Below are 12,476 nucleotides of genomic sequence, written 5' to 3' on the forward strand. Positions count from 1 at the left end.
AAGTTTATGTCTATGGCGATTCACGCAGGTATGTGTTACTCCGCAGCGGTGACGACCCGACCAGGCTACAATAGTCCAAATATAAGTACTTATTATAAGTGTACAGTAGTGATTCGGAATAAGACAAAAACTTAGGTTGGAAGATGAATTAATGATGTACATAGTGCTGCTTTAAATAACCGAAAAAATTAAGTGTGGATTGTTGGACACTTAATGCACTCAACTGTCGCAGCTTTAATTATGTAGCGAAGGGGGAGGGGCTACCAGACTCCGATTATGAATGACAAAATAACCATATATAATTCATACACTACATGATTGAGTACATAGTGCATAAGTACATAGTATATAAGTGCACCAATGTTTACATTTGTGTGTTGCTCAGCAACCACTTTGTTGGAACCAGAACCGTTTCTGAGTAACTACATTGTTTGGCTGAAGAATAATGTTTTTATTAATATCATTACACTTCATTTGCTCTGTTTTATTTTGTGAAACCTTACTACGTATATGGAATAACTGTTTTATAAAAGCAATAAGCCACGTGAAGCCGTGGTTTACAGTGAATTTATAACAGCTAAGGGGTATTGTTAGGCACGACGCGAAGCGGCTTCTTGGGGCTTATTGCTTTAATGTATAACATTCTTTGGTTAAAATTTCTCAATGGCAGTGTAAAACAACACCCTTTTTACCTGTCAAAATCAGCTCTGTTTTCAGCAAGCCGTTTTAGTCCATGTTCCTTTAAATGCTAATGAGCTCTGCTCACCCCGCCCCTCTCTTCCGTTGGGTGACGAGCTCTCATGAGACTGTTTACTTGGGATGGGCGATACCCCTTATTTTGTTTTCAATACGATACCGATATTTTTCAAGGCAGTATCGTCAATATCGATACCGATTTGATACTTCTGCACTAAACTTTTAAATTATGAAATGTATTAAATTATTAAATTAGAGTAAAATGGGTAATGAAAACCACTTAACTTTATGTTTAAAACACATTTTAACCCGTTTAATCCCAAATTTTTCTCAGACATGAAAATATCCAAATGATGTGTCATTAGTAACCCTTTGAAATAATCAATCTTTTTTTTTTTTTTTTGGAAAAGTGTGTGAAAAATTGTACTTTATGGTCAGTCACAATTGTAACCGGTGGGATAATGTGTATACTGAATTAACATATTTCTGCAGTCTTAAAAATTGTTATACAGTGGGTACGGAAAGTATTCAGACCCCCTTAAATTTTTCACTCTTCGATACTCGCGTCTATTTCGATATATCGATACTTCGGATCGATACACCCATCCCTACTGTTTACTTCAGCTGCAGAACTTGCTAACTAGCATGTTATTAGGAAAGGCGATTTGCAAAGATTAATAAAATAAACTTAAACTCACTTCTTCTGTAGGTGAGGCTGGATCACGAATTATTCGCATGAACATAAACGCATTTAGGCAGATCGGGGGGGGCGCATTCCCTTAAAAAATAAAGCTAATCCACTGCGTCTTCAGTGGCTCAGATGTCTGGAGTAAATGACGACTGCTATGTTCATTATTACATCCAACAACAGAACACCTCAATTGCTTAAGAGCCATTCTTGTCTACATCTGCTCCAGCGTCGAAACAATGGCAGACTGATGACAGCACACTCAGGGCGGGTCTAAGGTAAAACGCTAGCGTCAATCAACAATCGTGGGAGCGGCCAGGGTCTGTGTGACATCACACAGACAGGCATCTGAGATCGGCTCGATTTGAGAAAGGATAAATGATTTAACGAGATAAAAAAAAAACACTGGGTGGATCTTAATCATTATAGGGTGGTTGTGTACGCACACTGCCAACACACATTACAGCTCAAACTACTTGTAACATTGTGTCGCATTTGATGACCCCTTTAACAAAATCTACTAAAGCAACAGAGAACATACAGAAACAAATCAATAAAAAGTGAATATTGTATTCACAATTTTAGTAGATCCTCTGGGACTAGTTAAATAGTTAAAACTAGCTCTGACAACCACTATACATACTCTTGCATGAATAAAAAACATGATAATATGAGGGAAGCTTTAACAAGAGGTGAAATAGCTAATTAGCCTACACAATGCTCTAGAGTGAAAACACCAACTGCTTTTGTGATTACAAACCAGCTTTTCACTGTTTAGTGACAAGCAGGACCACTGTTTGCAGAAATCTTAACAGCAGGAGAAAAGAACAGATGCGACACAGATATATGGTCCTTACAAGGGAAACAGTAGAGATTTTTCAATGAATATCTGGATCCTGAGGCAAAACCATTGCCCTGAAGGAGTAAAATTTTGCCTTTTTCTCCCTGCAAACTTTCCAATAACATACCTTGAGTTTTACCACAACTTTGTTGATACCGCTGCAGTTCCAGATCAGCCAGCTCACTCAGCAATTCCATGCCATGATAGGTGGAGTTGAGTGGGCCACAGTATCTCTGGGATTGGTAAGGGGAAGGTGGAGAGGGATGAGGACAGTCCCCACAGAAGGCCGCTGCAATCAGGAGCTCCAAACTCCAGTAACTTGTTGTGAGACTCTGGGAGCAGCTATGCGTTGTTGGAGATGGAACCTTCACACAGTTTTTCTCTTCATCTTCCTCAGTAACCACTGCAACATCTGCTTGGGCAGTGGTGTTTGGCAGCTGGTTGAGTGAACAATCAGAGACACATGGTTGTGGTATTGGTATTGGATCCTTCAGTGTGTCAATGTCTTCACTCTCTTGAGGAGGTATATCTTCACCCACTTCTTCGTCAAAGGTAACAATTGGTTCTTCTTGATGGATTACTTCCTCAGACGATAGGATAGTTACCTGTCCTACTTCACAGCCTGAAACTTCAGCAGGTGTGCAAATTATCTTGGCATGCTCATTTTCCTGATTGTCCTCAATGGGTTTACAGCAGCCCATGGCCATGACTGTCTCGACATCCTCCCCTTGCACAAACACACCCTCAGGCTGTTCTTCAACTAGACTAGTGGCATCAATGTCCATTGTTGGCTCTTGTGGTTCTCGGAGTGGCCTCACCATTGCATGACATTCCAGGCCCTCTCCCAAGCTGGAGAGAGCTGGAGGAGGGTGCTCAGCAGGTTCAGTCTGAACAGCCTCCAGATCAGCAGGCTCTGCCAGCTGTACATCTTGAGTGGTGGGGATATTCCTATATCCCATGTTGATTTCTGGATAGGTATATCCAGGTGGCAGATCTGTGACAGGGAATATAAACAAAGCTTAGTTGTGCAGCATTTAAAAAATATCAGCATATGAAACGGTCTTATTTTTGACAACCTTAAAAGGGTGACATGTTTAATAAGCTTTGCACCAGAGATCTGAACAAGAACGCATTTCATTCCTCATGACAGCAACACTATGCCTTGATCTTGATTCAACTTTAAGAAGTGCAGCTGTTAAGGGGGTAATTCTGAGGTAAAACAGGGCTCTCTTTCTGACACTGCTGTACCCTCTGGCACGCTGTAACTGTTAGTGAGGTGTTGATGATAAAGAGGGTGTGGGCTGGGGAGTGGGGGTGAGTCTGGACAAGGTGTTTCTCCATCATTACTGATGTGATGGCGCTGGGGAGCTGAGCTGTCAGCCATTTTCTGCATCTATCAGCAGCTTAGTCAATCGTGTTCCTGCCTATATAGCCGCCCACACAGAGCCACAGAGTCTAAAAAAAGCCCTGATTGTTTCTGCATGAGGGGCTCAGCATGAATAACAACCAACATGTGGCTTATGTGTTTTTGAGACACAATGACTTGAAGCAGGCACCTAAGCCTCAAGACAAAGACACAAATCTAGAGTGAACGACCACACAAATTTCAGATCGCCTCTTGACGCTAAGACAGACTACATTTTTCCAAGTCAACAAGTAAAAACATTGCATTGCATTTCTAATATTTATATGTAAAGGAGAATAACTCCTTACCAGGCTCCATGGATTGAGGATAGTCTTGTGGTGGCTGCCCTTCCACTCTCTTTTCCTGGGACTCAACAGTTTTGGGCATCTGTGATGGAGAAGGGCTGATGGCTGGTGAGAGGGGTGTCGCAGCTACCGGACTTGGGGCGGGGCAGGGAGTAGAGGGTGTGCTTTTAGGGTGAGGCCGCATACAAGGGGACTGGCAGCAGGGCGACAAGTGGGCAGTGGAGCCCCTGGGAGGTGAGGAGGCCTGGTTGGATGGGCCGTAGGCATAGCACTTAGCAGGTTTGGGAGTCCTGGGTTCAGACAAAATGTCTTCTAGCTCCATGCTCTGTTCTTCTGGCTTCTTTTGCACCTAGGCATTGAAAGAATTAGATGGGAAAATCCATAAAGAGAACTCAAGCCCCATAATGAGATCTGGGCAGTTTGGTTAATTTAAGGGAACTGACAAATATTCTGAAGTCTGCCAGGTCATGCAATCTCCACATCAATGTAAGTGCAATTTGGCACGCCTGTTTTGCTGAATCAGATTTTCATTTAGACCCTACTTGCTCAGTTCTATTGATTTAGACCTGCAATCAAAAAGAGTAGTGCTTGGCCCAATCTTACCACAGTCCATTGTTGGCTGCATTTGGTTGTGTATGTCTAAAATGTAACTGGACCTTGGAGGAAATTATGGATCCTAGGGAGCAGTTGTGGTTTTATAGGTGGATTTTTTTAAATGAAACTCATGATTTATTGGCTCCAAATGTTGTTTACTCCCCTGCACACAAAAACGACTGTCTCGTTCCACAGAGAGAAGTGCATCCTCTCTCAGTATCAGGTGTCAAGCATTAGCTCATTTGAAAGCTCAGCTGTTTCTAAACCACTGCTGTACAATGGTTTTATGAGGGGGTTGTGTGTGTTGTGTACCTGGCTGTGGTCGGCTGTGGCTCTCTGCTGAAGCTCTATGTTGTTTGCTACTCTGTGTGATGGAGGTGGCGGCATGTGATGGCTGGGGTGTTGCTGATGCTGCAGCTGCTGGTGTTGCTGGAGAGCATAAAGCTCTTGTTGCCGTAGAAACTGCGAGCGAGGATACACAGCAGGATGCTGCATGTGGGAGTGGGCCCCTCGGGCTCTGTAGACTGGGGGCCACAGGCCAGGCTGCTCCATCACATCTAATGAGAGAAATAGAAGTGTTAGTGTTGTGTGAAATCGTGTGGAAGGCCATGTTAGGCAACAGAATGTTAATATATCTCACATAGGGTCTCACATAGAGATCATCACCTTTACCTTTACCATCTTATGAAAACAAGCTATACTGAGGATATTATTTCTAATGAAAACTATAAAAACAACAACTAGTAGTGAAGTAGTAGAAGGTATAGATACAAAGGTTTGGATAATTTAATATTGTTTTTTTCAAAAATAACTTCCCAAGTAGACAACAAGGGGCCCTTTGTGATATGATGAAGGCATGGTTTACTCAAAAAATGCGAAGTCTGTCATCATTTATTCACCCTTACATTGTTCTAAGCCCATGTTACTTCCTATCTTTTGCTGAACACAAAAGATGATGTTTTGAAAAATGTTGGTTACTAAACAATTTTGGTTACCATTGACTTCCACTGCATGGTCAAAAAACAAACAAACAAAAAAATAGATTTTTTTTTTCAAAATCTTCTTTCATGTTCCACAAACAGTCATACATGAGGGTGAGTAAATGATGAAATTTACATATTTTCATCACAGGATACATTTCAAAAATTCAATATCATTCAAAGTATTAAAACTAAAACTAAACTGAAATTGAAAACAAAAAAGCAAAATAAAAAAATGAAATACAAATAATTTGAGACCTTGTGAGATTTTTATATCTATAATAACTCTGGCCTACACTGAGTGCATGGGAGAGAGCGGCCCATCAACCAGCACTCCCACGCTCTTTTCGGTGTCTTGCTCCCTGTTCACCACTTTTGTTTTCTCACACTAACTACATTCCTCCCTCATTTTTCTCACACTAGAAGTCTCCAACACAAATGTGCAGCCGCGTGAGCACAGAATGATACATGCTTTCAATAATAATTATTTGATTAAGATGAAAGTGAACAAATGGAAGCAGTTTCCATTAGAATAAATATTAGCATGAGAAGCTTGGCATTTGACAAACCATATTCACTCCCTTGAAAAATCCCCTTCTCTGAAAACCACAGTGGACCCATACTACAGCATGTAGTCTAGGCGACTTCTTAGTTCCCATGTCAGGGATAAACTCCTGCCGTTCCCCTGGCAGGAACAGAAATCCAGCCGTGCACATCTACAGTGACACATCTTCAGTCCCTGCCTCCGCAAGTCAAATGTGTTTTCTACTCTTCCCATTTCACATAGCATCCTTAATGTACATGTTCAGCCTGACCCCTCTTCTCCCTCCACTGTGCTTGCCTTGACGCATCATGGACATTTGCTCTAGAACATTAACCCAGCTTAACTAATGTTTCCCGGGGGAAGGCTTTTGTGGATGCACTTCCCCTTTCAGCTGGAATTCTTGTGGAGCACGGAAGGAAGTGTGCCTTCGAAGACATGAAGATAATTAGATTTCACAGCCTGTTTGCAGAGCAGAGGCCTGTGTAGACTTATAAGGCTGGGAGGTATTCTTACGTCAGCGTGTTTTAGAGCACATATGGCAATAGCTTTGAGGGGGGTGGTGAAAGCATCCTGACCCAGACCATTTGGGGGTGGAGCAGGTGGTTGACAGGAAACCGTTTGTGTGATTGTGTGCATATTGTGTGTTTTCCTCTTGCACGTTTCTGCTATTTCATCTTAGCAATTTTATTGGCTGTTATTCATAGCTGCTCTCTCATTCATTGGGACAATGTATACACCTGAAGAATAGTCGACTAGACTTCAAACAAGTCTGAAATTATAAAATCCACTGTTTTTCCTGCAACTAGACAAAGCATGTTTTCGAAATGATCACACTATAAGAGCATCAGTTACAAGTTTGAGTCGTGTAGTGTGGACTTGGTTTAAAGTGAACTTATATCCTTGAAACTTGAGTGGAATCACTTTTATAGAGCATAATTTTTCAGGCTTGGTAACCTGACAGTAAAATCTTCACGTAGAAACCCATGAGAGCTGCTGTGTGCCTCACAAAAAGAATGAATGCTAAATCTGACAAATGGGTCAGGCTCAGCAGGGCAAATAAATTGAGGATATGGGAGGAAATGAGAATACTAGGCAGAAAACACCATGGAATACCAAGGTGAGTAGCTGGGTGTGTGGCAGGCTCACTGGGCAGCACCACCAGTTGGGTGGAGGGGTCCTGGGGCAGGGGTAGAACTGGCTGAAGAGGGGCAGGCATGGCTGCAGAAAACCCAGGAGGGAGATTCTGACGCAGAGCTGTGTGACCAATACCTACAAAACATAAGACAACTTTAAGGATACAACAAAGTTTATAATTTTTAAAACACATTTATTAGTAGAAACCGAAATGAACTTATGAACCTCACAATGACCAAAAAAGGAACAAGAAAAAGACTGAAGACTCATTCTATACTCAACATTACTAACCGTAGGAGTGACCTGTCATCCATAGTGAGGGACTTCCTGTACGTGGCATCCAGTGGTGATGAGCAGAGTGTGTATGTGCAGCTGGGTCTCCTAATTGGCTTGACTGCATGGAAGTTCCACCTGGCACCATGATGTGAGAGGTGAGGTCACCATGGCAACTGTTTGAGGGATGGATGTGTGCCAATTCGACCCTTTCCTTGTTATCCCTGCAAAGCCAGATCGGAAACAGGTGAAAGGTCAGGACTTGAGCATGTGTGACAGGTGAAAAAAAGTGTGTGAGGGGTGGATCATTCACCTAATATACACGTCTCGTTCTCTCTCTAGGCACCGGTGGCCCATGTGTTCCACGCTCATCCTTTTCCTCTCCTCCTCTCCAGTTGAATCTGAAGGATACATGGAGCGTGGAGTGCCTACAAAATGGTTAACAAATTTACATCAGTGATTTTCTCTCATCTGCAACTCTGACTGTCTTTGGCACTCAGCATGCAAACAGCTGTTGAGCAGTCTTTCTCTACAGTGGCATGTGCTCTTTCTCCCCCTGCACTGGCATTTTTAGCTGTAAGAGGAAAAAGCTGTTTCCACTTTGGGTCTTGGCAAGTTCTGCTATTTATTTTTTATCAGTGAAGTCTTCCAGAGGTCACGAATAAACAAACTGCTCTGCGTCCCTGCCCATTGTTTGTTTAGGAAGGCCCTGACAGATCAAAGGTCAAGCTTACCTTTCATGGTGGAGTGCACCCGCCCCTGTCGGCTGCTGGGATGGCTGCCTGATGCTTGGCATGGAGGTTCTCTCTGTCTTGCCACAGCAACTGCAATCCCTACCGGAGGCTGTCGCACCTCCCCCTCTACATGTGGGACATCTCCTATCTCTCGGCCACGTCCACCACAATCAGCTCTCTCGCTTTCATGGCTTTGGCCTTTCCTGGAGGGTAGGGTCTGCTTGCCTCCCTGTATAGAGCAGCTGGTGCCATTCGCTGCTGTTTTGAGGTTCCCAAGCCCTCCAAATGGGCTCTTTTGGGACAGGAGGAGAGGCTGCTGGTTGCTGTACTTCAGAAGGTTCTTCATGGCACTGTTCTCTCCCTGTGAGCTTGTGATCTCCTGCTGGTTTTGAGGAGGAGCTGGATGAAGGGGAGGAGGATGAGGAGGACCCATTCCTGCCGTCTGGTGCTGCTGTTGTGTGGGCGGTCTGTTGTTGGCAGCTCCACTGTTAGGTTCCATGTAAGCTTTATGCTGGTTCTCTTCAGAGTGGATGTGATGAGATTGCATGGCCCAAGGTGGCACTGATGTGTGCTGATGTGGGTGATGCTGCACATTGTTGTTGTAGCCGTAAGGAGACATTTCCATCTTCCGCTTCATCTCCTGGTTCCCATTAGCCTGGGCCATGTCTGTGCCAGGGGTATCGGGGCCAGCCCTACTGTGCTGTTGGTGGCGAATGCGGGCAACCTTCTGTCCGTCTCTCTGCATAGAGCAGCTTCCATGTCCTCCTCCACCCGTGTGCTGAGTCATGGTCTTCCCAGCAAGAGGTGAGGGAATGGTTGGAGGCCCGGAGTGTGAGCAGTCTCTGTAGGGCTGAGAATTGGTGTTGGTTTGGTTGGGTAGAGGATGAACAGTCTTTGTCTCTTGAGTAAGTGTAGATCTGAACATGTCTGTTTCCATACTGTTGATGCAGTCAGCACTGCGGGAGCGCACAGTCTGGTGTTGCTGGGAATGGCTTTGCTGCTGCTGTTGCTGCTGTTGTTGCTGTAGGTGATGGTGGTGGTTGTGCATCCAGTCAGGTGCTTTTTCAGCTTTTCTGTAGGGATGCTGCTGCTGGGTTGGAGGTTGATGCTGTTGTTTCCTGGGCCAGTTACCATGATGCCCCCCATTGCCAATCTTTTCCATGGCCTTGTCCTTGACACTGTTCCCTCCGCACCCAACCCCCTGGCACTCAGAGTTGCCCATCTGGAAGGGGCCTCCGGTTTTCTCCCCAAGGTGGCTAACAGATGGAATAAATGTGGCTCCAGTCACTTTGGAGTCTCTGCAGCCACCATTATTGATTCCTTTATCATGTAAGGAAGGATTTCCCATAGGGGCTGGCGGTGGAGGGCAGAAAAAGTCAGGGTGATGGTGTGAGTGGCGATTTTGGTGTGGGTGATGCGGGTGGCCAGGATGGAGCTGCAGACAGTGGAAGCCACTTGGATGCCCCCCTCCAGCAGCCATGGGCAGTGGAGGAGGCACTGAGTAGGGCAAAGAATGCTGCAATGCCTGACCTCGCTCCAGACAGTCTGTAGGAGGCTGTTCACTGATCCGCATCTCCCCACTTATCGCCTCTTTACCACAGTGCCCGTTAGTGCCACCTCCCACGTGTCTGTTTTGGACATTATTGGACCCTACATTACCTCTAACCACCCCATCCCCACCATAAGTAGTCATGGAGCCTTTTGCCCCTGTTCCATGGTCCCCATTTAGCATCTTTCCATTCAGCAGACAGGCACTAAGAGGCTTTCCCATGCTCTGTGGATGTTCCTTATACTCAATAGGCAGAGTGGCTTTGTGTCCCCTGCCATTCATCTCTTCCATAGTGGCTGGATGTTGTGGATGGAGCTGGGGTTGATGGGAGTGATGATGGGGTAGTTGGTGGTGATGGCGGTCTTTAGAATCATGTTTATTACTAGGTCTGTCTTTATCTTTTGCAGCTGAAACCACACCTCTCTCTAAGCTAGGCTCTTTAAGACCCTTTTGTAGGTTCATCCCACTTCCTGCATCTCTGTCCCTGCTGCATGAGCCCTGGGGTTGTCCGGATCCTGTCCTTGACATCGGCTGGATGTTGTGATTGGCTGAGATGAGTGGGGGCTGGGACGGGATGCTTCTTAAATAGAAGTTCTCTGTAAAGTAGATCAGATAGGGCTGTTAATCATTTAAACTAGCACCAACTTAAGCTTTCCTTGAGGGTCAATTCATGGAACTATGCCAGAACTATCATATTTGGAGACTACAACAGAGAAGTCGAGCTGCATATAAAACATGAAACTTAATCATTATAACGGTTTATGAAATAAGCAGAAATGTAAATTCCAGAATTATTATTTTGCCCACCTTTTTGTGTATCATAGAAACGATGCTGTCCATAGAGGACCCCACTGTTGGCATGGTGATCCAAATGGCTTATGGGAAGAAAGGTGTGGGCTAGACTCCCTGAGAAGCGAGGATACCCTGGGACTGCGGTGAAAAAAAAAAAAAAAAGAGGGTCATAATATTAGTGGAAATGTCTAGAAAAATAAAATGACAACACATAAAATACAGTAGCAAAAGAAGAAGTGAACGTAAGAGTGTGAGAAGTAAGAGAGAGAGCAATAAGGCAAGGAAAGCTTTGATAACAAGACAATAATCACTGAACCACATTTATTTTGGCCGTAAGCATTTTGATCCAGATCTAATCCCCCTGTTCCAATGCAGCTGGTGTTCCATATTCACCAATAACCACAGGCTTTGGATGTCATATTTGCCATTCCTATTTGGGTTTGCAATGCAAACAAGAAGACAAGTTCAGTCCTGGGGATTCAAGTAATGGATGAATTTGGTCTCCTGAACATATGGTTCCACCGTGCTAATCTCGCAAAGTTCCCAGTGCTGAGGTAAGAGATAACAAAGTAAAACAATAAGCAAAGAGTCCTCACAGCAGAACATGTGGTGATTTGAGAAAAAGGCCAATGATCAACTTTATTTCAGCTGTCTCGACTCTCCAAAATTTGTGACTAACACAACAAAGCCAAGGGGAAAGAATTTACAAGAAAACCAAACACCTTTCAAGCACAAGCCTTTGAAACTTAGTAAAGGAGAAGACCTTAACCTTTAAATATGTGATAAATGTTAGCCTCATAACGTTCTGGGACAATTATAGTGCTCTGATAGACTGTGACATTTAAAATACTTACACGAGAGTGATATTTATGACATTTTTCAGAGTGCATTACATTACTGAGGAAAATAAAATATTTCCTGATCTACCAAAAACAGTTAACCTGCTGCAACCTGGATAGTACTATGTTTATAAGTGGAGATAGGGTGAAGTAATAATTACCAGAGCCACACAGTTATTTTTCTGTCAATTTGTTGATAGATAGATAGATAGATAGATAGATAGATAGATAGATTGATTTTTTTTTAGATATTTTAATATACATAAATAATGCGTATTAAACATGATATATACACTGTGAGAATTAAGTTTGGTCATCCTCTCAAAGCTCCCAAAACTGTACCATAATGGAAACACATCAGGCAGCTTCTCATGGGTGTAAAGGTCAAACAAGGTCAAGCTCTCAGAGAGCTACATATTTCTAGGCAATAATTTGTTTACACATTTGAAAAGGCTTCAGATATACTACATAGTGATATATTGAATGTAGTACAGTGTGTCTATATTGTATGCTGTATCTAATTTATCATGAATAACTGGTTGAAAAAGGTAACTGTAGTATTATTTATGGAAGCACCTAGGAAGGCAAATTCCTAGTAACTGTAACTTACTGATTTTTTCTTCTTATTATTATTATTAACAATTAATTTTACTTTCAGGCCGGGAAGGATAACCACATCTTTTACCTTCTATAAATTACCCTGAAAAAAATAACAATAGTAAATATTAATAGTAATAGTAATCTGCAAACTGCCCTGACAGTCAGTGAATCTGCCAAGAGTAAAGGGATATTTCACCCAAAAATGAAAATTCTGTCATCTTTTGCTCAGCTAAAGTTGTTCCAAAGCTGTATGAATTTCCTTCTGCTGACCACAAATATATTTGGAAAAATTGGTAAATACAACAGTATCTGGTCCCCATTGACTTCCATTATATATATATAGAATAGAATGAAAAAAACTGGACAGGTTTGGGATGACATGAGTAATTTATGTATTTACTCCGTTTTTTTAAACATTTATTTATATACTCCGTTTATTTATACAGTATACTCCATTTTTTTATACGTACAGAGGAAGGTGATAATTGCAAGCTCTATTTTT

At 43.0% G+C, this 12,476-nt stretch overlaps 1 protein-coding gene across 2 annotated transcripts in view; it reads right to left on the bottom strand.

Moving 5' to 3' along the window:
- Positions 1 to 12,476, bottom strand: part of LOC107698777 (BAH and coiled-coil domain-containing protein 1-like) — an 87,621-nt gene that overhangs the window by 25,415 nt on the left and 49,730 nt on the right. For both annotated transcript variants that reach the window (XM_016499882.1, XM_016499881.1), the window contains exons 4-11: positions 10,551 to 10,673; positions 8,195 to 10,339; positions 7,774 to 7,888; positions 7,479 to 7,684; positions 7,167 to 7,322; positions 4,842 to 5,086; positions 3,939 to 4,284; positions 2,353 to 3,219 (exon numbers count right to left, since the gene is read on the bottom strand). In XM_016499882.1, the coding sequence (XP_016355368.1) occupies positions 2,353 to 3,219; positions 3,939 to 4,284; positions 4,842 to 5,086; positions 7,167 to 7,322; positions 7,479 to 7,684; positions 7,774 to 7,888; positions 8,195 to 10,339; positions 10,551 to 10,673 (4,203 nt within the window). The remainder of the gene's footprint in view (positions 1 to 2,352; positions 3,220 to 3,938; positions 4,285 to 4,841; positions 5,087 to 7,166; positions 7,323 to 7,478; positions 7,685 to 7,773; positions 7,889 to 8,194; positions 10,340 to 10,550; positions 10,674 to 12,476) is intronic.

Source organism: Sinocyclocheilus anshuiensis, unplaced genomic scaffold, assembly GCF_001515605.1.
Source record: "Sinocyclocheilus anshuiensis isolate Anshui unplaced genomic scaffold, SAMN03320099.WGS_v1.1 scaffold178, whole genome shotgun sequence".
Taxonomy (NCBI): Eukaryota; Metazoa; Chordata; class Actinopteri; order Cypriniformes; family Cyprinidae; genus Sinocyclocheilus; species Sinocyclocheilus anshuiensis.